This window comes from Syngnathus typhle, linkage group LG1, assembly GCF_033458585.1.
Source record: "Syngnathus typhle isolate RoL2023-S1 ecotype Sweden linkage group LG1, RoL_Styp_1.0, whole genome shotgun sequence".
In the NCBI taxonomy this organism is placed as follows: domain Eukaryota; kingdom Metazoa; phylum Chordata; class Actinopteri; order Syngnathiformes; family Syngnathidae; genus Syngnathus; species Syngnathus typhle.
The window spans coordinates 1,358,989-1,385,756 of NC_083738.1; the positions used below are offsets into that span (position 1 = coordinate 1,358,989).

Here is a 26,768-nt window from a genome sequence, read left to right on the forward strand (position 1 = left end):
ATAGTGTGAAGGTCTTCACCTTCACACTAACTAGAATTTGCAATTCCTGAAGGAATTGCGTGTGAAGGTGAAGAAGTTGAATAAATATTTAAGGAATGTTGCAGAATGATGTTGAAACGAGTTGAATCGGTTGAAAAATGTTGAAATGAGGAGGGAAAAAGGAATTGGGTGTGAATTTCAAAATAAAAGATGTGAAGTTTTTGGGAAGTTGTGGAATAGGTCGAAAAATGATGAACAGTTTAAAGTTGGAATGGGTTGAATCGGTTGAAAAATGTAGAAATGAGAAGGGAAAAAGGAATTGGGTGTGAATTTCAAAATAAAAGATGTGAAGTTTTTGGTATGTGGGAAGTTGTGGAATAGGTAGACAAAAGATAAACAGTTGAAAGTTGGAATGGGTTGAATCGGTTGAAAAATGTAGAAATGAGAAGGGAAAAAGGAATTGGGTGTGAATTTCAAAATAAAAGATGTGAAGTTTTTGGTAAGTAGGAAGTTGTGGAATAGGTAGAAAAAGGATGAACAGTTGAAAGTTGAAATGGGTTGAATTGGTTGAAAAATGTAGAAATGAGAAAGGAAAAAGGAATTGGGTGTGAATTTCAAAATAAAAGAAGTGAAGTTTTTAATAAGTGGGAAGTTGTGGAATAGGTAGAAAAATGATGAACAGTTGAAAGTTGGAATGGGTTGAATCGGTTCAAAAATGTAGAAATGAGAAGGGAAAAAGGAATAGGGAGTGAATTTCAAAATAAAAGATGTGAAGTATTTGGTAAGTTGTGGAATAGGTAGAAAAATGATGAACAGTTGAAAGTTGGAATGGGTTGAATCGGTTGAAAAATGTAGAAATTAGAGTAGAAAAACGAAATTTTAGAGAATTTTGGTTGAATTTCAAAATAAAAGATGTGAAGTTTTTGGTAAGTGGGAAGTTGTGGAATAGGTAGGCAAAAGATGAATAGTTGAAAGTTTGAACGAGTTGAATCGGTGGAAAAATGTAGAAGTTAGAAGTGAAAAACGAAATTTTATGAAATTTTGCAAGATTTTATGCAAATTTTAAAAGTGAAAACGTGAAATTTTTGAATTTGGCAAGTTTGGGAATGTCCCCAATGTGATTTGAATGTGTTGAATGATGTGAATTTCAAACTGGAACAACGTAAATGTGAAATGTTGAATCTGCCATTAAGAATGAATGGGGCAAAAATCGCCATAAATTTATGAATTATGCGAAAACGGAAAATTTTTGGAACGAGAAAAATGTGAGCAATCGTGCCATGAATATTTGGAATAAGTGAAAAGTGGAACGGAGTGAATCGGTGTAAGTATGTGGAAGGAGTTAAGCGTCAAAAAAGTGAGCGGAAGATGTAGAATAATAATAAAGGACAGGAATAACAATAGTGTGAAGGTCTTCACCTTCACACTAATAATAATAATAATAATAATAAAGGACAGGAATAACAATAGTGTGAAGGTCTTCACCTTCACACTAATAATAAAGGACAGGAATAACAAAAGTGTGAAGGTCTTCACCTTCACACTAACTAGAATTTGCAATTCCTGAAGGAATTGCGTGTGAAGGTGAAGAAGTTGAATAAATATTTAAGGAATGTTGCAGAATGACGTTGAAACGAGTTGAATCGGTTGAAAAATGTGGAAATGAGAAAGGAAAAAGGAAATGGGTGTGAATTTCAAAATAAAAGATGTGAAGTTTTTGTTAAGTTGTGGAATAGGTAAAGAAATGATGAACAGTTGAAAGTTGGAATGGGTTGAATCGGTTGAAAAATGTAGAAATGAGAAGGGAAAAAGGAATTGGGCGTGAATTTCAAAATAAAAGATGTGAATTTTTTGGTAAGTGGGAAGTTGGGGAATAGGTAGAAAAATGATGAACAGTTGAAAGTTGGAATGGGTTGAATCGGTTGAAAAATGTAGAAATGAGAAGGGAAAAAGGAATTGTGCGTGAATTTCAAAATAAAAGATGTGAATTTTTTGGTAAGTGGGAAGTTGTGGAATAGGTAGAAAAATGATGAACAGTTGAAAGTTGGAATGGGTTGAATCGGTTGAAAAATGTAGAAATGAGAAGGGAAAAAGGAAAAAGGAATTGGGTGTGAATTTCAAAATAAAAGATGAAAACGTGAAAATGTTGAATTAGGCAAGTTTGGGAATGTCCCCAATGTGATTTGAATGTGTTGAATTATGTGAATTTCAAACAGGAACAACGTAAATGTGAAATGTTGAATCTGCCATTAAGAATGAATGGGGCAAAAATCGCCATAAATTTGTGAATTATGCGAAAACGGAAAATTTTTGGAATGAGAAAAATGTGAGCAGTGTTGCCATGAATTTTTGGAATAAGTGAAAAGTGGAATGGAGTGAATCGGTTGAAGTATGTGGAACTAGTTAAGCGCCGAAAAAGTGAGCGGAATAAGTAGAATAATAACTAGAATTTGCAATTCCTGAAGGAATTGCGTGTGAAGGTGAAGAAGTTGAATAAATATTTAAGGAATGTTGCAGAATGATGTTGAAACGAGTTGAATCGGTTGAAAAATGTGGAAATGAGAAGGGAAAAAGGAACTGGGTGTGAATTTCAAAATAAAAGATGTGAAGTGTTTGTTAAGTTGTGGAATAGGTAAAGAAATGATGAACAGTTGAAAGTTGGAATGGGTTGAATCGGTTGAAAAATGTAGAAATGAGAAGGGAAAAAGGAATTGGGTGTGAATTTCAAAATAAAAGACGAAGTTTTTGGTAAGTGGGAAGTTGTGGAATAGGTAGAAAAATGATGAACAGTTGAAAGTTGGAATGGGTTGAATCGGTTGAAAAATGTAGAAATGAGAAGGGAAAAAGGAATTGGGTGTGAATTTCAAAATAAAAGAAGTGAAGTTTTTGATAAGTGGGAAGTTGTTGAATAGGTAGAGAAAAGATGAACAGTTGAAAGTTGGAATGGGTTGAATTGGTTGAAAAATGTAGAAATTAGAGTAGAAAAAAGGAAATCTTAGAGAATTTTGGTTGAATTTCAAAATAAAAGATGTGAAGTTTTTGGTAAGTGGGAAGTTGTGGAATAGGTAGAGAAAAGATGAACAGTTGAAAGTTGGAATGGGTTGAATCGGTTGAAAAATGTAGAAATGAGAAGGGAAAAGGGAAAAGGGAATTGGGTGTGAATTTCAAAATAAAAGATGAAAACGTGAAATAGTTGAATTTGGCAAGTTTGGGAATGTGCCCAATGTGATTTGAATGTGTTGAATGATGTGAATTTCAAACTGGAACAACGTAAATGTGAAATGTTGAATCTGCCATTAAGAATGAATGGGGCAAAATTCGCCGTAAATTTGTGAATTTTGCGAAAACGGAAAATTTTTGGAAGGAAAAAAAAGTGAGCAGACGTGCCATGAATATTTGGAATAAGTGAAAAGTGGAATGGAGTGAATAGGTTGAAGTATGTGGAAGTAGTTAAGCGTCAAAAAAGTGAGCGGAAGTTGAATAATAATAATAACTAGAATTGCAATTTCGGAAGAAATTGCGTGTGAAGGCGAAGGCAGATGTTAAGTTACAAACGTTAAGCGTTAAAAATGATGAGCGGGAAGAATACAAAGGGAAAATAGATAATTGTGAAATAAATGGGAAAATGTTACAAATACATGTTACAAAAAGGTACAAATGATAAGCGTTAAAAATGAAACGTTACAAATGTTACAAAAAAGGTACAAATGATAAGGGGGAAGAATAAAGAGTAAAATACTTTATGACGCCCAAAGTGGGAATCGAACCCACTACAGGAAACTGGCGCAGGTTGACATTGCCATTGTGTTTCCAACTGAGCTAATCAGGTTCCTACCTCAGTAACTGTTGAATTTGGTTAATGTAATGAATGTGTTTGTTGAATGCGAATGCGTAATCAAAGTGGTGGAAATTGCTTAATGTAATGAATGTTGAATGCGAATGACAAAAGTTACAAATGATAACCGTTGAAAATGATAACCGGGAAGGATAAAGAGTAAAATAAATAATGACGCCCAATGTGGGAATCGAACTGACGCGGGTTTTGATACCACTCGGGAAAGATGCTCGTGTACTGGAATCACTTGTGTTTCCCACGAGCTAATTGAGTCCCTTTCTTTTATTGGTTGAATTTGGTTAATGTAATGAATGTGTTTGTTGAATGCGAATACGTAATCAAAGTGGTGGAAATTGCTTAATGTAATGAATGTTGAATGCGAATGTTAGTTACAAATGATAAGCGTTGAAAATGATAAGCGGGAAGAATAAAGAGTAGAATAATTAATGACGCCCAATGTGGGAATCGAACCCACTACAGGAAACTGGCTCGGGTTGACATTGCCATTAAGAATGAATGGGGAAATAAAAGGCACAAATTTGCTAATTACTTAAAAACGGTAAATGTTATGAACGCGAAAAATACTGGCAAGCGTGCCATGAATTTTTGGAACGTGTGAAAGTTTGAACGAGGTGAATGGGTTGAAGCATGTGGGAGTAGTTAGATGTCAAAAAAGTGGGAGGAATAAGTTGTTTAATAATAAAGTACAATATCAATGTGTGAAGGCCTTCGCCTTCACACAACTAGAATTGCAATTTCGGAAGAAATTGCGTGTGAAGGCGAAGGCAGATGTTAATTTACAAACGTTAAGCGTTAAAAATGATGAGCGGGAAGAATGAAAAGGGAAAGAAATAGTTGTGAAATAAATGGGAAAATGTTACAAATACATGTTACAAAAAGGTACAAATGATAAGCGTTAAAAATGAAATGTTACAAATGTTACAAAAAAGGTACAAATGATAAGCGTTGAAAATGATAAGGGGAAGGATAAAGAGTAAAATATATAATGACGCCCAATGTGGGAATCGAACTGACGCGGGATTTGATACCACTCGGGAAGGATGCTCGTGTACTGGAATCACTTGTGTTTCCCACGAGCTAATTGTGTCCCTGTCTACATACTGGTTGAATTTGGTTAATGTATTGAATGTGTTTGTTGAATGTGAATACGTAATCAAAGTGGTGGAAATTGCTTAATGTAATGAATGTTGAATGTGAATGTTAGTTACAAATGATAAGCGTTAAAAATGATAAGCGGGAAGAATAAAGAGTAAAATAATTAATGACGCCCAATGTGGGAATCGAACCCACTACAGGAAACTGGCTCGGGTTGACATTGCCATTAAGAATGAATGGGGAAATAAAAGGCACAAATTTGCTAATTACTTAAAAACGGTAAATGTTATGAACGCGAAAAATACTTGCAAGCGTGCCATGAATTTTTGGAACGGGTGAAAGTTTGAACGAGGTGAATCGGTTGAAGCATGTGGGAGTAGTTGGATGTCAAAAAAGTGGGAGGAATAAGTTGTTTAATAATAATAAAGTAGAATAACAATGTGTGAAGGCCTTCGCCTTCACACAATAATAATAACTAGAATTTGCAATTCCTGAAGGATTTGCGTGTGAAGGTGAAGAAGTTGAATAAATATTGAAGGAATGTTGCAGAATGATGTTGAAACGAGTTGAATCGGTTGAAAAATGTAGAAATGAGAAGGGAAAAAGGAACTGGGTGTGAATTTCAAAATAAAAGATGTGAAGTTTTTGTTAAGTTGTGGAATAGGTAAAGAAATGATGAACAGTTGAAAGTTGAAATGGGTTGAATCGGTTGAAAAATGTAGAAATGAGAAGGGAAAAAGGAAGTGGGTGTGAATTTCAAAATAAAAGATGTGAAGTTTTTGGTAAGTGGGAAGTTGTGGAATAGGTAGAAAAATGATGAACAGTTGAAAGTTGGAATGGGTTGAATCGGTTGAAAAATGTAGAAATGAGAAGGGAAAAAGGAATTGGGAGTGAATTTCAAAATAAAAGATGTGAAGTTTTTGGTAAGTGGGAAGTTGTGGAATAGGTAGAAAAATGATGAACAGTTGAAAGTTGGAATGGGTTGAATCGGTTGGAAAATGTAGAAATGAGAAGGGAAAAAGGAATTGGGTGTGAATTTCAAAATAAAAGAAGTGAAGTTTTTGGTAAGTGGGAAGTTGTTGAATAGGTAGAAAAATGATGAACAGTTGAAAGTTGGAATGGGTTGAATCGGTTGAAAAATGTAGAAATTAGAGTAGAAAAAAGGAAATTTTAGAGAATTTTGGTTGAATTTCAAAATAAAAGATGTGAAGTTTTTGGTAAGTGGGAAGTTGTGGAATAGGTAGAGAAAGGATGAACAGTTGAAAGTTGGAATGGGTTGAATCGGTTGAAAAATGTAGAAATGAGAAGGGAAAAGGGAAAAAGGAATTGTGTGTGAATTTCAAAATAAAAGATGAAAACGTGAAAACGTTGAATTTGGCAAGTTTGGGAATGTCCCCAATGTGATTTGAATGTGTTGAATTATGTGAATATCAAACTGGAACAACGTAAATGTGAAATGTTGAATCTGCCATTAAGAATGAATGGGGCAAAAATCGCCATAAATTTGTGAATTATGCGAAAACAGAAAATTTTTGGAACGAGAAAAATGTGAGCACACTTGCCATGAATATTTGGAATAAGTGAAAAGTGGAATGGAGTGAATCGGTTGAAGTATGTGGAAGTAGTTAAGCGCCAAAAAAGTGAGCGGAATAAGTTGTATAATAATAAAGTACAGGAATAACAATAGTGTGAAGGTCTTCACCTTCACACTAATAATAATAATAAAGGACAGGAATAACAATAGTGTGAAGGTCTTCACCTTCACACTAATAAAGGACAGGAATAACAATAGTGTGAAGGTCTTCACCTTCACACTAATAATAAAGGACAGGAATAACAATAGTGTGAAGGTCTTCACCTTCACACTAATAATAATAAAGGACAGGAATAACAATAGTGTGAAGGTCTTCACCTTCACACTAATAAAGGACAGGAATAACAATAGTGTGAAGGTCTTCACCTTCACACTAATAAAGGACGGGAATAACAATAGTGTGAAGGTCTTCACCTTCACACTAACTAGAATTTGCAATTCCTGAAAGAATTGCGTGTGAAGGTGAAGAAGTTGAATAAATATTTAAGGAATGTTGCAGAATGATGAAACGAGTTGAATCGGTTGAAAAATGTAGAAATGAGACGGGAAAAAGGAAATATTGTAGAATTGGGTGTGAATTTCAAAGTAAAAGATGGTAATTATTTGGTAAGTTGTGGAATAGGTAGAAAAATGATGAACAGTTGAAAGTTGGAATGGGTTGAATCGGTTGAAAAATGTAGAAATGAGAAGGGAAAAGGGAATTGGGTGTGAATTTCAAAATAAAAGATGTGAAGTTTTTGGTAAGTGGGAAGTTGTGGAATAGGTAGAAAAATGATGAACAGTTGAAAGTTGGAATGGGTTGAATCGGTTGAAAAATGTAGAAATGAGAAGGGAAAAAGGAATTGGGTGTAAATTTCAAAATAAAAGTGAAGTTTTTAATAAGTGGGAAGTTGTGGAATAGGTAGAAAAATGATGAACAGTTGAAAGTTGGAATGGGTTGAATCGGTTGAAAAATGCAGAAATGAGAAGGGAAAAAGGAATTGGGAGTGAATTTCAAAATAAAAGATGTGAAGTATTTGGTAAGTTGTGGAATAGGTAGAAAAATGATGAACAGTTGAAAGTTGGAATGGGTTGAATCGGTTGAAAAATGTAGAAATTAGAGTAGAAAAAGGAAATTTTAGAGAATTTGGGTTGAATTTCAAAATAAAAGATGTGAAGTTTTTGGTAAGTGGGAAGTTGTGGAATAGGTAGGCAAAAGATGAACAGTTGAAAGTTGGAACGAGTTGAATCGGTGGAAAAATGTAGAAGTTAGAAGTGAAAAACGAAATTTTATGATATTTTGCAAAGTTTTGTGCAAATTTTAAAAGTGAAAACGTGAAATTTTTGAATTTTGCAAGTTTGGGAATGTCCCCAATGTGATTTGAATGTGTTGAATCATGTGGATTTGAAACTGGAACAACGTAAATGTGAAATGTTGAATCTGCCATTAAGAATGAATGGGGCAAAAATCGCCATAAATTTGTGAATTATGCGAAAACGGAAAATTTTTGGAATGAGAAAAATGTGAGCACCCATGCCATGAATTTTTGGAATAAGTGAAAAGTGGAATGGAGTGAATCGGTTGAAGTATGTGGAACTAGTTAAGCGCCAAAGAAAGCTAACGGAAAGCTAGCGCAAAATGTTGTAGAATACCAATAGTGTGAAGGTCTTCACCTTCACACTAATAATAATAAAGTACAGGAATAACAATAGTGTGAAGGTCTTCACCTTCACACTAATAATAAAGGACAGGAATAACAATAGTGTGAAGGTCTTCACCTTCACACTAATAAAGTACAGGAATAACAATAGTGTGAAGGTCTTCACCTTCACACTAATAAAGGACAGGAATAACAATAGTGTGAAGGTCTTCACCTTCACACTAATAGAGGACAGGAATAACAATAGTGTGAAGGTTTTCACCTTCACACTAATAAAGTGAATGGAGTAGAATAGCATATGTGTGAAGGCCTTCGCCTTCACACAATAAAGTAAATGGAGTAGAATAACATATGTGTGAAGGCCTTCGCCTTCACACAAATAATAGTCTCCATCACTTCAGTGCCTGCAGGTCAGATTAATGAAAGATGTTTATCTTATGAGATCACATCAAACGGCAAACATTCTGACCAAATATATCATCTTGAAGAATCGGTGAAAGCATACATCCGAATAAAGTAATGAAAACAGCAACACTGTGAGGGGTATCTGAAAATCAGAGCAGAATTTTAACTCGCAAACACCTGGTAACAGAGGTGAGGAAACGGAAAACACTTCCTTAAAGTAAGCCTTAAGAACTTTACAGGTTAAGATTAGTCGCAAACAGGTGGTGCATCAATGTCCTTGAGCATCCTGCATTGTTTGAAAATGAGAATGGTCGCTAGTTTCAATCCCTGCTATGTGTACAAATCATATTCAAAATGCATTTTTTTAGAATTAACTTGAGACCCTCCCGTTCATTTTCAGTGGGAACAGTGTTGTTGGTCTCCTTTTTTTGCTAGTGCGTCAGTCTGGAGTAAAATTTGTTGTGGCAATTCTTAGGAGAGATCCGAGGTGTTGGTCCGTTTACCTCGATCTGTGACGGGTTGATGTTGACGTTCATGTGGCTGAACGTCACGTCGCGTACGTCGAGCCAAATTGGCCACTCTCTTTTAAACGCTCGGCACTGTGTCTACCTTGCTTTTCCTTGGGCGACTCATTTTAATGGAAGGATTCCAGGGGAAGGTTTGTGGGTGGCTTTAGCGCAAAACTGCATCTGAAAGCTCAGCGCGCGAATTACAAGAATGCTGTCGTCAAAGCCCACGCTCTAAATTCGGGACTGATACGAATAGAGCGAGAGTGCGCCATGTCCGTACTACTGAGTACGTACACGCACTTGTGAGTGTGCACAGAGCTTCCGGTAGTACAAGCGCAGGCGAGCGCTTCGCCATCTACTGGGGAAACGCAGTCATTGCAGGCAAAATGACCAAAAAATAAAAAAGTTTAATAATACAATTTGTTCAGGGTTGGCGGGCCGGATTAAACGGTGGCCCGCGGGCCGTAGTTTGCCCACCCCTGGTCTAGACAGTCGTGAACAAAAAATCTTCATTAACTCTATGAGTAACTAGCCAGGTACGGAACATGAAATTCCTCTTCCTGTTGATTAAGACTATAAATGAACCCTAACATGTTTTGGGAAGAAAACCACAGCATAAACAAGGACACTTTTCTGACAGCAAAAATGTCAAAAAATAAAAAATATATATATTTTTATTCCTGATTAAAGATATTGTTAGACAACATAACGTATGTGCTCCAAAATCCAAAAATAAATAAAATCTCAAAAGATACCAGACACGAGCATTGGTTATATTAAATATGGTACTGTACCTTCATACGCTGCAACTGCTGTTTGTTAAAGGCATAATGTGCTTGAAGTGACTCGTACTGGTTCTTCATACTGATAAGCCTCCTCTCCATTTCAGCACGTTCATCCTCCAACTAAAATACATACAAAAAGTCAGAAGATCACAAGACAGCATTTAGGCACATACGTACATATACTGTAATTTTCGTAAAAAGCCGCTCCGGAGTATAAGCCGCACCAGCCATAAAATTCCCCAAAAAGTGAAAAAAACATATATAAGTCGCTCTGGAGTATAAGTCGCATTTTGGGGGGCAATTTATTCGACAAAATCCAACACCAAGAACAGACATGAACGAGCAACAACAGGCTTAATGATACGGTATTCTAAAGTGACAAACACAAACGAGGAGCTGAGAACGGGCCTGAAGTAACATTCAGTTATTAAAAAAAACTATTACATAAATAACACGTTTATAAAACCATCTGTGTCACTCCAAATCATTAAATCCATCGATCAAATTTCTCGTCCTTTATGTCATCCTGGTGACAGAGGACATGTCCAGAGGATATGGCGCTTTAAAGTGTTAATTACTTTATTGGATTTTTTCTCTCTATTTTTCATGTTTTGAATATGTTCAAGATAAAGATATCAAAGCATGTGAAGTGATCAACTATACTAAAAATAACACGTGAAGTGGTCAACTATACTTGCAAGTAAGTGATGTGTTAATGATCAAGTAAAAATTTGTGAAAAAAAAACATACATAAGTCGCTCCTCAGTACAAGTCGCCCCCCCACCCAAACTACGAAAAAAAACCGCGACTTATAGTCCGAGAATTACGGTATATTGAAAAGTGGGAAGGAGTTTGCGCAAGTTGAATTCGAGCACGGGGTTACAAAGTAAAGAAATATTTTGTGTAGCCACTCAATTATTTTCAGCCATTCTCGGCAGCCAAACATCTGGACGTTGATCACGTCATCAAAAATAGCATCGCGGAAAGTGGTAAAGGGCTGGGTCACAAATGCCCATAAATTTTAATATTTTGTGTGGCCACTCCATCATTTTCAGCCATTTTTGGCAGCCAAAAACCTGGGCGTTGATCACGTCACCACAAATAGCATCGCAGCCACCATAAAGTGGTGTTTTTTTCAGCAACTAGTGTTACGAATAGCTACAAAAGGAATAGAACTTGGTGAAACCTTGTTAGAATAGGCCTCTTTGGCACGTGATTAGTTTGATAGCTTGAGCTATGCCGTTATCTTGCTGTGACATTTTTCTTGCTTTCACTGGCTTTCCCTTCTCTATGACACTATTTGCACATACGTAGGAGTTGATCTCAGTTAAGACGGAAAGGTCACACATTATCACACAGGCTCGGCAGATCCGCCTCCTTGCAGCAGTAGTATAAGAATAGGGACCATGGAGGAGGGGGTTCGACCATCTTCATCAATCTCGTAGAGAAGGCTTCACAGCTGTGTCTCAATATTTCTGGCATACATTAAATAGTTAAACTGACAAGGAAGCCTCCTGGTAATCACTATTAGCATAGCGAGCATTAAAGAGAAAGAACCGGCACAAACTATACGAGCTAGCGACACTGCTTAGTCCAGGCATGTCCAAAGTCTGGCCCACGGCCCAAATCCGACCCCCGGTCAGATTTCATACGGCCCGCAACTTCGTTCTTATAATGTATTATTTATGGCCCGCCTGCACTGTCAAACTGAATGAAAAAATCATGAAACTTGAAACTGTAATTTCTCCTATTACCAAAAGGTGACAGCACCTCCCCTCTTCGCTCATTTTTGCCATGGCGACTGCAAAGAAAATGAGGAAAGTTGACATTGAGGGCCGTCGCTTTCAAGAGAAATGGGAATTACAATACTTCACGGAAAATCAAGGCGTGTGTTTGTCTAATTTGGAAAGAGACGGTTGCCTTGTTTAAGGATTTCAACCTAAAGAGACACTATCAGACCAAACATGCTAACACATACATGTGACCTCAGTGCCTCAGTGACCGTGCTGATAAAGTAAAGCACGGACAAGGCAGTCTCTCCCGGATGACACGGCTGTCAAATGACAGCTGAACTGGCATCACAACTGCGATTCTACACGTGGGGCTATAAATCAAAAGTAAATATTACTAAAGCAAGCTACGAAGTGGCCATGTTAATACTGTCAATGTTATCTATGTTATGAACCGACAGACGTGACACAAACTATTACTTTCTGAAAGATATTGTAAATGGCAAGAGAAAAATCCCCTTGTTTTATTTATCCATCTAATAATAATAATAATAATAATAATAATAATAATACATTCAATTTATATAGCGCTTTTCAATAACCCAAAGACGCTTTACATGGAATAAAAAAAAAAGAGTGGAGGGGGGGGGAGAGAGACAGTAGGTTATAGTTAACAGGACATCGGTCAGCAGTGCAAAGGGGATGGATGGAGGAGCAGGAGGGGCGGGAGCGGAGGTTGTTGTGGTTGCCAGTACGGGAGGTGGGGGTGACGGGGGCTTGGTAGTCCAAAAAGAGAAGATGGGTGAGCCATCGGGGAAATGCCGGACAGATCTATTCATTATCTATACCGCTTGTCTCCACGGGGGTCGCGGGCGTGCTGGAGCCTATCCTAGCAGTCATCAGGCAGTAGGCGGGGGACACCCTGAACTGGTTGCCAGCCAATCGCAGGGACGAACAACCATTCGCACTCGCACTCACACCTAGTGAAAATTTGGAGTGCTCAATCGGCCTACCAAGCATGTTTTTGGGATGTGGGAGGAAACTGGAAAGCCCGGAGAAAACCCACGCGGGCACAGGGAGAACATGCAAACTCCACACAGGGAGGGCCGGAGGTGGAATCGAATCCGCGCCCTCCTAACTGTGAGGTGGTCGTGCTAACCAGTGTGGCACCGAACCGCCTCACTTGTTTTAAGTTTTAATAACAGACAACTTTGCATTACCGTATTTTTCAGACTAAAAGTCGCTCCGGATACAAGTCGCATCAGGCATAAATTGCACGATATGGAGGAAAAAACAAATTTGTCGCACCGGAGTATAAGTCACATTTTGAGGGAAATTTATTAGACAAAATCCAACACCAAAAACAGACATGAACGAGCAACAACAGGCTAAACGATACGGTATGCTAACGTGACAAACACAAACGGGAAGCTGAGAACAGGCCTGATGTAACATTAACACTTATTCAAATAACTAACATAAAAAACACCTTTATTAAACCATCTGCGTCAGTCCAAATCATTAAAGCCATCGATCGAGTTTGTCCTTTATGTAAACAAGTCTGACGTCAGCGGCAGTTCAAATTTTTCGACAGGCCCATACAACAATATATAAACTATGTATGAAATAACAATAATATAAACAACAATTTTATCAAACCATCCGTGTCACTCCAAATCTTTAAATCCAACGGAATCTTCGTCTTGTGTCATTTAAAAAAAAAAAAAAAAAAACCACACACGCACACGGCTGTTGACGCCGGAAACACTACGTGTGCCGCTGACGTCAGACTAGATATATCAAATAAATGTAATATAAAGAACACTTTTAACAAACCATCCGTGATCAATCATTAAATCTATCGGAATATTTATCCTCGGTGTAAAAAAAAAAAAAGAAAAACACACAGCTGTTGACGCCGGACTACGTGGGCTGCTGACGTCAGACTATCCATCCATCCATCTTCTTCCGCTTATCCGGGGTCGGGTCGCGGGGACAGCAGCTTCAGGAGGGACTCCCAGACTTCCCTCTCCCCAGCCACTTCATCTAGCTCATCCCGGGGGATCCCAGGGCGTTCTCAGGCCAGCTGAGAGACAGTCTCTCCAGCGCGTCCTGGGTCGTCCCCGGGGTCTCCTACCGGTGGGACATGCCCGGAACCCTCCCGAGGGAGGCTTCCAGGAGGAATCCTGATGAGATGCCCGAGCCACCTCATCTGGCTCCTCTCAACGTGGAGGAGTAGCGACTCTACTCCGAGTCTCTCCCGGTTGACCGAACTTCTCACCATATCTCTAAGGGAGAGCCTGGACATCCTGCGGAGAAAACTCATTTCGGCCGCTTGTATCCGGGATCTCGTTCTTTCGGTCACGACCCATAGCTCGTGACCATAGGTGAGGGTAGGAGCGCAAATCGACCGGTAAATTGAGAGCTTTGCCTTTTGGCTCAGCTCTTTCTTTACCACGACGGACCGGTACGGAGTCCACATTACTGCAGACGATCCACCTGTCGATCTCACGCTCCATCCTCCCCTCACTTGTGAACAAGACCCCAAGATACTTAAACTCCTCCACTTGGGGCAGGATCTCATCCCCGATCCGGAGAGGGCATTCCACCCTTTTCCGATCGAGGACCATGGACTCTGATTTGGAGGTGCTGACCCTCATCCCGACCGCTTCACACTCGGCTGCGAACCGCTCCAGTGAGAGCTGGAGATCACGGCTTGAAGAAGCCAAAAGCACCACGTCGTCTGCAAAAAGCAGAGACGCGATGCTGAGGTCCCCAAACCGGACACCCTCAACGCCTCGTCCATAAAAGTTATGAACAGAATCGGTGACAAAGGGCAGCCTTGGCGGAGTCCAACCCTCACTGGGAACGAATCCGACTTACTGCCGGAAATGCGGACCAAACTCTGGCATCGGTGATACAGGGACCGAATCGCCCTTATCAGTTGACTCGGCACCCCGTACTCCTGAAGCACCCTCCACAGAACTTGCCGAGGGACACGGTCGAACGCCTTCTCCAAGTTCACAAAACACATGTGAACTGGTTGAGCGAACTCCCATACATAATTCTGCTATTTTATTCTCTTCACTTATTTGACGTGCTACTTCTTCCACATAATTCATCAGATTCACTCCACTCCACTTTTGACGTATTCCAAATATTCACGCTATTTCCAGTTTTCGCAAAATTCCAATTTTCTGCAAATCTTTCCCCATTCATTCTTAATGGCACATTCAACATTTCGTATTTATGTTGTTTGAGTTTCAAATTCACATCATTCAGCACATTCAATTCAAATTGAGGCATATTTGACATTACCAGATTGCTAAATTAAAAATGTTCACATTTTCATGTTTAAAATTCACGCAAACCTTTATTTTTCACTTTAATTTCTACATTTTTCAACCACGAACCAAAAATAAAAAAAATAAAAAAATGTACGCCAAATTTGACATGATTTCGTTTTTTTCCTTCTAAGACGACGCCGCGGATGGCCGCCTCGGTGACTTGCTCTCTGTTACTTTGTGTTATTTTGTGTGTTTTTTGCATCTTCTGCTGCCCATCCCGGATCACTTTTAGCAGAGAAGAACTGTTAAACATCGGACAGTCTTCTTCTGGTACTTTCTCTCCGGTTTCCACTGATCCAGGCTGTTTGACAGAGATTACTAGTGATTTCTAGACAAAGCGGAGGCATTCTACAAGTTCTGCCAGAGACGGTAGCGTGGCAAGCGCGCCAGAGCCCTCGTGAAGTTGAGGCAGAGAGGGTTAAGCGCTCCCCAACCATAGATACATCTGGCAAATGTCTGCTCCTTGGCGAACAAGATGGACGAACTGCTGCTTCTCATCCCAAGGAACCCGGACGTTAGCAGATCCGTCGTCCTATGCTTCACCGAATCGTGGCTCACCAAACTCGTCCCCGACTATGCCGTGGGGCTGCCTGGATTAGGCTACTACGAGTCGATCAAAACACGGAGCTCACCGAAAAACAAAGGGAGGTGGTCTATGTTTCTATATTAATGAAGGTTGGCGTACTGATGTCACGGTGTTGAAAGAGTCTTGTAGCCCTCTCCTAGAAACTGCTGGCCGTTTTATTCACAAAGAGAGTTCTTCTCGATCGTAATGACGGTTGTTACATTCCACCACAAACACACAAGCTGCTGGCTGACCAGGTAACAGACATGAAGAGAAAACAACCAAACTCACTGATCATTGTTTTGGGTGATTATAACAGAGCGAACCTCACACACAAACTTACCAAATACAGACAGCAGATAACGTGTCCCACCAGAGGGACACAGACACTGGACCACTGCTACTCCGTAATAAAGGACGCATACCGCTCTATGCCCCGTGCAGCTTTAGGACTCTCGGACCACTGTCTAGTTCATCTGATCCCAGCCTACAGGTAGAAATTAAAAACTTCTAAGCCTGCGGTGTGGACCGTGAGGAAATGGACAGTGGAGTCAAAGCAGGACCTCCAAGCCTGCTTTGGGGTGTTTCAAAGCTGCAACTTCCGACCTGCATGAACTCACCAATACTGTGACATCATACATCAGCTTTTGTGCGGACTTGTGTGTGCAGACCAGGGCTGTGGACTCGGACTCTGGGACTCGGACGGACTCAGTCATTTTAGCCGGACTCTGAGCTGATTTTGATCCACCGAGTTCGACAATAAAAAAAAGAAACATTTGTGTTTATTTTTTGTGCGTATTTGCTTCGCTTGAGTTCAATATGGTTTTTGGTCAAACGCGCATGAGCGTGAGGGGAAATCCCGCAAAGGAGGAGGGACAAACAGAGCAATTGGTTTTGCTGGCTCTTTAATGAATGGCGACTGTGACTACGGGGACCCATTAGGTCAGTGCTTCTCAAATAGTGGGGCGCGCCCCCCTTGGGGGGCGCGGTGCTATATCTGGGGGGTCGCGTGTGACCCTGGGGTATGAAACAATACTAAATAAAGTAATATACTGTAGATGTCAATAATCAAATGAAGAGCTGCAGGAAGACACCCTCAGTCATCATGGTAGCGCCTGCGGGTAGGTAGTCCACCTCAAATCTCTCATCTGTCAGCTGATGCAGAACTTCTTTCAGTTTGGGCAGACTTTGCCCCCAAGACGTAGAGAAGAGGGCAGGAGCGAGAGCACAAACTGTAGCCATATAAGCCAGTGTAGTTTAATTAAAGGCAAGGGCGTAGAAATGCGACTTTAATCGTGTCTTGAATGCTTATACTAAGGTAGCAGCATCTGATATCTGTGGGTAGTGGATTCCAAAGCTCTGAAGCCTGCATAGAAAATGTTCTCGACCCTACAGACTCTTTTTAACCATTGGGGTCACTAAAGAAATCTGTGTTTTGTGAACAAAGATTTTGGCAGGGAACGTACGGTACAACTAGGGCGACGAGATAGGAAGGCGGTAGGCAATGTAATATGTTATAGATTAGTAACAGAAACTTGAAGTCACATCTCAAGCGGACCGGGAGCGACTGCAAGTTTGCTAGTATGTGATACGAGTTTCTCGTCCTTGTGAGCGGTCTATCTTGTTCATTAACTGTAAACATTTAATACTGGACATAGGTAGAGCAGAAAATAATACCTTAGGCGCGACATAACAAATGCATAATTTCTGGATCACGTGCTAATAGAATGGAATGGAGCTTAGCAAAGGTGAATGCATGCAGTGCTAGTAATGTTCTTCGTGTTTTTAAAAGGACAGAGTTTAGCAACACCAAGATTAATTACAAAATCATTTTGTGTAATAGATTCATCAAGAGTTTTTCCCACTCCACCTTTTACGCAAGAACCACACGTGAGTTTGCTCATTTTCCGCTTACAAGCGGGGAAAGCCATCATCAGCCCTGTGTAGTACAGAGGTGCTTGAAAGCAGTCTGACTTTCGCCTCTTGCAAGAGACTATTTATTGAGAGAAAGCAGGGTGGGGGCGAGAGTGAACACGTTTCGGGGGTCACATCTGCAAACTAGTTAATCAGTGCCGAGGGTCTTAGCCAGGGGTGGCCAACCAGTCAGAGAATAAGAGCCACATTTTTTTACTGTTACCGCAAAGAGCCACATCATACACATGGGCACACATGAACATCACCCCATCCTTGCCTCTTACACGCACACCTCTGCTCAGCCAAATTTATTGTGTGACATTATCATGTCACTCACCAACATGATAATCACAGGAATTGACTCCTACTGTACTCAGACCACAGGCCAATCATTTTCAACAATGAACATTGCGTGCACTGTCTCAGACACATGAACTCTCCGTTCAACAAAGTCCACAAACAAAACCATAATAATTTACAATAGCGTTTTTTCACTTACTATGCATGTTGCTTAGTGCGACTTCTGGCATTCCTGTTAATGTCCGATATTCTGTGTTCAATAGTGTGGCGGGACAGTTGGATGTCTGATACCATTCGTTTCAGTTTGTCGTTTTCAGGAAACAAGATTTCAACGACGTCACTGAGGCATTTTTTAACGAACTCCCCTTCATTGTATGGCTTTTTAGCTCGTGCAATGTTCCAAGCCAGTTCATATGATGCAAGCGTGTTTTTGGAAAAACTGTAACTGTTTTTCTGCCTGACTTTTCAAAGTCTCCAACTTGCGCTTGCAAAATTCAGTCCCTTTTGGAAAGTCCTTATCGATGTTAGCATGGAGTGAGCTGATGTGGCGCTGAAGATTTGAAGCTTTGAAATGCGCTAATGACGTCTGACATATCAGGCAGAATGGCTTGCCATTACGTTCAACAAAAAAATATAAACTTTCCCACTCTGTTAAAAACGTCCCGTGTTCATCTTCATATTTATGTTTAGCTGTGCATTTTTTTCCCTGCCATTATGAGAGCGAAATTGAATTGTTTACTCGAATGGGTTTGCCCCTCCTACTTCGAACAGACTGTGACCTGGGTGAGAAGGGTCTGTAGAGATGTTACGTGCATGTTTCTTGGTCCTGGACAGGTGCAAGTCTTGGATAGATGGGAGATTGGTCCCCATTATCTTTTCCGCAGTCCTGATTGTCCGTTGCAGTCTGTGCTTGTCTTGCTTGGTGGCCGATCCAAACCAGACAGTGATGGAGGTGCAGAAGATAGACTGGGTGATGGCAATGTAGAAGGTCTTTAGCAGCTCCTGAGCTATCTCAGAACGTACCTCTGCTGGGCCTTCTTTCAGATAGAATCTCTGTGGATGGTCCACATAAGGTCCCGGGAGATTGAGAATCCCAGGAACTTGTTTGTGGTGGGAAAAGCATTGCTGAAGAAGGTGAGGGGGCTGAATTAGCGATGGGTCTCTCTTGAAATCCACTGTCATCTGCACTTTCTTGAGCGGGTTCAGCTCCAGGTGGTTTTAGGTGCACCAGTGGACTAGTCTCCCCACCTCCTATCTGTACGCCGTATCATCACTGTCCCGGATCAGTCCGATGAGAGTGGTGTCGTCTGCGTACTTCAGGAGCTACAAAGAAGAGTCCCTTGAGGAGCAAGGCAGTCAACCCTGATGACTGAGGGTGTCTTCCTGCAGCTCTTCATTTGATTATTGACATCTACAGTATATTACTTTATTTAGTATTGTTTCATACTCTTCTTCCATTGCAGCCTGGTCATCCTGGAAGGGGGAGCCCCCATCTGCAGTCCCTTCTCAATTACCTGGTGGGTAATTATAATTTACCTATTTAAATAGGAAGTTTAGGTTTTTATAAAAATACAATTTAGCTGATGGTTTATGATACAGGCAAATTACAACAAAAGACATTGCAGATGAAAGTGCAATTTCTACACCAACATAGCTGGATTTCTTCTGGTCAATTTCTCCGTTTGAATTTTAGGGCGCTTTTAACATAGAGAAAGATGGGTTAGCTGTAGCCCAGGTGGTGAACGTACTTGACTAGCGCTTTTCTACCTTTCGTACTCAAAACACATCACACAGCTTCCTCATTTACTTACTGATGACATGCCATCAGGAGCAACTCGGGGTTCACGGGCACTTCGACATGGTCACAATGGCCACGGAACGGACCCGTAATCTATGGGTTGGGAAACGGCCACTCTACCACCGAGACACACAAACCAGCATTGTACATACAAACTTTATACAAACGCGCACGCGCACACGCACACGCACACGCACACGCACACGCACACACACACACACACACAATAGACACTTAGATCTCTACACTAATTTGTTCCAAAAGGAACATCAAGTAGCAAAGTCGTAGCGTACATAAAACTACAAAAAAACAATGACAATACAGTAGAGAAACTCTCAGCATGAACCGTTGTGTTCTCGTGAAGGAAGATTTCTGGAAACAAGACGCACACGATTGCAGTCGGGCATCAAAGGTTGACAACCCGCTAAAGAAAAACACCAACTAACGCTGGTTTCTGAAGCTTTGTCCCAGAACAGAGACAAAGATTTTTCCCGACATTTTACGTCAAAAAACAAATATGTTGACTCCTGAGGCGGTCAACTTCGGCTGTATGTTTGTGTATACCCACACCCGCACACATACACACACACACAAACAAACCCACGCGCACACAAACACATGCGTATTTGAACGCCACGCACGCACACACACAGGAGTGCGATGAACAGACCTGAATTCTAAATGTGCTCACAAAAATTCAAGAATCTTGATTCTGTCAAAACAGAGAAAACTATTTCAGAAATGTTGGCCATTTGACATTTACCTCAGCGAAAAGAGAATTGCCCTTGCTGTTTGGATCCTGGGCTTGTTGTAGAACTCTTTCCATATGTACCTGGAGTTCACGATTCACCTCACGAGATTTCTGTATTAAAAGTAAAGAAGCAAAGAAATTACATATATATAGTCCTCGGCCTTGACATAAGAAAAATATGTAAAATACCATTCCATGAAACCTATGAACAATTCAAAATCATAAATTTGAGCACAGACCATGCAATAACTGGTCTCGAATGTGTATTTGAATAATTATTTCGACTTGAATGATAATTACCCTCAGCATACAATATCAATGCAATATCTCAGGCATGTCTAGCTCCGGTTATCAAGAGACTGCCCTGCATCTTTTCCATCGCTTAGTCCGAATGTCCATCCTTATCCCCCAATTCACTATCTTGCACTACTGTATGTATGGAACTAGAACAAAGCTAATTTTCTCCTTGACACATATCAGGTGACCAACGTATGTGTCAGGACGAACTGCCAGTTGATTAAGATCTCTATTTATTGTGAATAGAAAAATCGATACATTTTAAACTATTTATCCCACTTTGGGTAACACTAATTATAATTTTTACTTTCAATTTCTTTACATGTATCAGGCATACAAAGTTACGTTCCTCCCTATTCCACACTGATAAGACACCAAGTAAAAATAGTAACTGGTGGACAAAGTATGGGAGATCATTGCATAGACACCCAAGCCGCCTCCTGGTATTTTGTGCCGAATCTGTCGCGATATTTTCAGATCGCATTGTATCCAGGGAGATTAAGAGTGGGGTCTTCAAATCCGATCTTGGTTTCTTGAAGGAGGACGGCATTGATGTTGAGCAAAGGTCCGCCAAATCTGATCTTGGCGGGAAGGGAATTACAGTTCCACTGTAGAATTGTGAGACTGGATTTGGTTACAGGAGAGAGGATGACTTTTGTTGTATCAGCGTTGGTAGGGACCGCAGAGCGTTAACAGGTTTGTCCACTTATTCAGTCTCATTTCTTTGACACATCTGATATTTATTGTGTTTGTTTATTTATTATTTATTCATCACTCTTATTATTCATTGTTTGTGCCTTCTTGTTTTTATTTTGTGTTGTTTGCTTGTATGTAGGTCGTGTACTATGTCTTGTCACCGTGGGATAGTGGAAACGTAATTTCGATTTCTTTGTGTGTCTTGGCATGTGAAGAGATTGACAATAAAGCAGACTTTGACTTTGATATGGATGCACATGGATTGCGGGGAAATGGTATGCTGAAACCACAGGTCTTATTGGTACATGGTGTATACAAAAATTCCCAAGTGGAATTTAATACTTTTTTAATACCTTTTTAAAACCGTCACAATGTGTGACAGAAAATATTTACAGTACATTTGAAACAAACGATTATAACAATGTATTCGAGAGAAAAAGCATGTAATTTCGCCTCATTCAAATGACACAAAAACTGTCTATCGTCCTAATATCTGAACATTTACAGTGCCTTGCAAAAGTATTCGGCCCCCTTGAACCTTTCAACATTTCGCCACATTTCAGGCTTCAAACAGTAAGATATAAAATTTTAATTAAGTGGGACACAACCGTGAAGTGGAACGAAATTTATTGGATAATTTAAACTTTTTTAACAAATACATAACTGAAAAGTGGGGCGTGCAATATTATTCGGCCCCTTTACTTTCAGTGCAGCAAACTCCCTCCAGAAGTTCAGTGAGGATCTTTGAATGATCCAATGTTGTCCTAAATGACTGATGATGATAAATAGAATGCACCTGTGTGTAATCAAGCTCTTTGATAGTCTCAGGGTTCTGTTTAAAGCGCAGAGAGAACCAGACAAAGGCAAAGGAACACACCAGGCAGGTCCGAGATAATGTTGTGGAGAAGTTTAAAGCCGGATTTGGATACAAAAAGATTTCCCAAGCTTTAAACATCTCAAGGAGCACTGTGCAAGCAATTATATTGAAATGGAAGGAGTATCAGACCACTGCAAATCTACCAAGACCCGGCCGTCCCTCCAAACTTTCATCTCAAACAAGGAGAAGACTGATCAGAGATGCAGCCAAGAGGCCCATGATCACTCTGGATGAACTGCAGATAACTACAGCTGAGGTGGGAGAGTCTGTCCATAGGACAACAATCAGTCGTGCACTGCACAAATCTGGCCTTTATGGAAGAGTGGCAAGAAGAAAGCCATTTCTCAAAGATATCCATAAAAAGTCTTGTTTAAAGTTCGCCACAAGCCACCCGGGAGACACACCAAACATGTGGAAGAAGGTGCTCTGGTCAGATGAAACCAAAATCGAACTTTTTGGCCACAATGCAAAACGGTTTTTGGCGTTAAAGCAACACAGCTCATCACCCTGAACACACCATCCCCACTGTCAAACATGGTGGTGGCAGCATCATAGTTTGGGCCTGCTTTTCTTCAGCAGGGACAGGGAGGATGGCTAAAATTGATGGGAAGATGGATGGAGCCAAATACAGGACCATTCTGGAAGAAAACCTGTTGGAGTCTGCAAAAGACCTGAGACTGGGACGGATATTTATCTTCCAACAGGACAATGATCCAAAACATAAAGCCAAATCTACAATGGAATGGTTCACAAATAGACGTATCCAGGTCTTAGAATGGCCCAATCAAAGTCCAGACCTGAATCCAATCGAGAATCTGTAGAAAGAGCTGAATACTGCTGTTCACAAATCCTCTCCATCCAACCTCACTGAGCTTGAACTGTTTTGCAAGGAAGAATGGGCAAGAATTCCAGTCTCTCGATGTGCAAAACCGATAGACATACCCCAAGCAACTTGCAGATGTAATTGCAGCAAAAGGTGGCGCTACAAAGTATTAGCGCAAGGGGGCCGAATAATATTGCACGCCCCACTTTTCAGTTTTTTATTTGTTAAAAAGTTTAAATTATCCAATAAATTTCGTTCCACTTCACGATTGTGTCCCACTTGTTGATTCTTGACAAAAAAATTCACTTTTATATCTTTATGTTTGAAGTCTGAAATGTCGTGAAATGTTGAAAGGTTCAAGGGGGCCAAATACTTTCGCAAGGCACTGCAAATATGTAAACTAAAGTGCAATCACATTTGTGAATGAATGGCTTCTGGTTTTTGAAATGTAAATAAACCTACTGTTTCTGTTGGGGAGCCTGAGGAGTATAGGGGATGGCTCGGATGGTTATGCTCTTTTCGCCCCCAGGTGTCGGTCAGAAATCAGGAGGGAACACGTGGTTCAGTTTTGATTGCTTTACTGAATTATTGGCAAAAAAGTAACACGCACTGTGGCTCATATGGGCATAGTACAGAAAACCAGCAAAATCCTTTATAGGCACACGTTTGGTTGTAAGGATGTGAGAGCAGGTGTGTGTAATGTACATGGGTGAGTGTTTGGGTGAGTGAATGTGATTCTTGCGTGTGTGATTCTTGCGTGAAGTGTGTGTGTGGTTTGTGTGTGTGGGGGGGGGGGTTCTGCAACAGACAGAAATACGCAAGTCAACGCTGAACTTCTGACGTCACACAACACTAGTAGACGGCACACATTACATAACTAACTGTGCAAAACTGTTCTGCTATACTAAATAACCATAAATGAAATACTCTCGCCAACACACCAAATACAAGTCATTCAGACAACAAAATACATTTGCTGGCGACCGGTAGTCGCCGTGGCGCTGCGTAACGGCTACTCGTACGATGCAAGGAAAACTTAAAGGAGTGCGCCGAAGCTATCAAACGGCGCACACACGAAACAAACCACGTTCAGACAAACAGCACATCAGTAGACAAGAGTGAAAATGAAATGTATATCCTCACTTTGTGTCAAAGACGCACACAATCATAGCAACACACTCAGTCGATACCAGCAGCATTTAACCTACCGCTGCGCACAAGCTCCAACAATCGCATGACCGAGCTTCTCACCCTATCTCTAAGGGAGAGCCGGGACACCCAGCGGAGGAAACTCATTTCGGCCGCTCATATCCTCATCTCGTTCTTTCGGTCACGACCCATAGCTCGTGACCATAGGTGAGGGTAGGAGCGTAGATCGACCGGTGAATTGAGAGCTTTGCTTTTTGGCTTAGCTCTCTCTTTACCACGACGGACCGGTATAGAGTCCGCATTACTGCCGCTGCACCGATCCGCCTGTCGATCTCGCACTCCATCCTGCCCTCACTCTGGAACAAGACCCTAAGATACTTGAACTCCTCCACTTGGGGCAGGATCTCATCCCCGATCCGGAGAGGGCATTCCACTCTTTTCCGACTGAGGACCATGGACTCGGATTTGGAGGTGGTTACTCTCATCCTGACCGCCTCACACTCTGCTGCGAACCGCTCCAATGAGAGCAAGAAATCACGGCTTGAAGAAGCCAACAGCACCAGGTCGTCTGCAAAAAGTAGAGACGCGATGCTGAGGAACAGACAGAGGAAATAAATTGAACAAAAGCTACGTTGTATGCAAGATTTGTCACGCTAAAATAAAATACTTTGGCAACACAACGAATATGAGAAGTCACACAGCACGATTACACCCTACAGAGGAGGTGGGAAAGCCGACTGCTGCTGTTGCTACTAGCAGTCAGAGAACAATTGAGGACGCTCTGAGTAAGCTGCCAAACACATCGCAAAAGGCCAAGCGAATTACGAAAGGCATCACGGATTTCATTGCAATAACCGTACTCGATTGTAGAGAATCGGGTACTTCGGTTAATGATGGAGGCAACGGCGCCGAGGTACATCATCCCAACCTGACTCTATTTCACCGACACGGCCGTCCCGGCACTCTACAAGCAGACTAAAGCAGACATAACATCATCGCTGTAGAATGCAGACCGAGTCGCCGTTACATGTGATGTGTGGACGTCTGTTGCCACCGAGTCATTTGTTGTGGGAGCTTCACGTGCTTCAAACAAGACCAATGCATGAAAGCCACACGGGTGCTAATATGGCTGAGCTGCTAAACAGTGCTTTAAATGAATGGAACATCGCAAATGAAGAAGTTGTTCTAGTTACAAACAATGCAGCTATATGGTTGGCGCTGCCCAGCTGGGTAACTTCAGCCATCTGAAATGCTACGCCCACACGCTGAACCTTGCGGCTCAACATGCCCTGAAGGTGCCAAGTGTGGCCAGACTGCTAGGAAGAGTGAGACGCATCGGCATTTTCTTCCACCGCAGCAGAGTCGGTGCACATCAGCTTGAAGAGAACCAGAAACTGCTTAACATGCCCAAGAACAAACTGAAGGTAGACTGCTGTACTAGATGGAATAGTCCCTTTGAGATGGTGAGCAGGTCTTTGGAGCAGCAGCCTGCCATCACCGCCACACTCCTCTCCCCTCAAGTGAGAAGTCAGAGACTGTTATTGCTACTGTGCAATAACATCCTGCTCCTCACACCTTTTTGAATTTGTCTACACTGTTTTTGCCATTATTCACATGTCCTGAATGTTGTTAGTCACCTAAATGTTGAACAGAGGGTGTGTTTCTATCAAAGTCAAATTCCTTGTTTGGCACGCTCAAACATGGCGAATAAAAAACTCTTGAATCTTGAATCTTGAAGAGCAGAGAAACACCTATGTACACTCAGTGAGGCTGATGTCACAAATGCAGAGGATATCATAGCAGACCTCAAGCCCCTGAAGGATGCAACAACCGTCATGTCAACAGAGAGAAGCCCCACTCTAATTGCTCCTCTGCAAGCTAAACTCCTCAATGAGATAAAGGACAGTCCTGGGATGTCTCCACTGGTCAGGGAAATAAAGACAGCCATACACGAGGACCTCAGCAAGAGATACAGCAGTGAGCAGGAAAAGCAAACTCTTCAGATACCTGCTGCCCTCGACCCTCGGGTTAAATGCCTGCCCTTCCTGTCGGAGGAAGACATAGAGGAGACCTCTGACAGAGTGGCTATTGAGGCTGCTGCACAACTCCAAGTAATTTTTATTACCGTAAATTTCGGACTATAAGTTGCGTTTTTTTCCATAGTTTGGGTGGCGGGGCGACTTATACTCAGGAGAGACTTATGTGTTTTTTTTCACAAATTTTTACTTGATCATTAACACATCACTTACAAGTATAGTTGACCACTTCACATGTTATTTTTAGTATCGTTGATCACTTCACATGCTTTGATATCTTTATCTTGAACATATTCAAAACATGAAAAATAGAGAGAAAAAATCAAATAACGTAATTAACACTTTAAAGCGCCATATCCTCTGGACATGTCCTCTGTCACCAGGATGACATAAAGGACGAGAAATTTGATCGATGGATTTAATGATTTGGAGTGACACAAATGGTTTGATAATATTCTTGTTTATGTGATAGTTATTTAAAATAGTTTATTTATCGTTGTATGGGCCTGTGGAATAGTTTGAACTGCGGCGCGGCACACGGCATTGTTGACAAAGGACGATCGATAAAAGACGAGAAATTTGATCGATGGATTTAATGATTTGGAGTGACACAAATGGTTTG

General features: G+C 40.9%; 1 protein-coding gene across 1 annotated transcript in view; it reads right to left on the minus strand.

The window, feature by feature from the left end:
* The window catches only part of spdl1 (spindle apparatus coiled-coil protein 1), a 204,884-nt gene that overhangs the window by 114,907 nt on the left and 63,209 nt on the right, over nt 1–26,768 (minus strand). Inside the window, 2 exon segments of the mRNA XM_061276665.1 lie at nt 9,873–9,983; nt 20,281–20,379. Coding sequence (XP_061132649.1) covers nt 9,873–9,983; nt 20,281–20,379 — 210 coding nt within the window.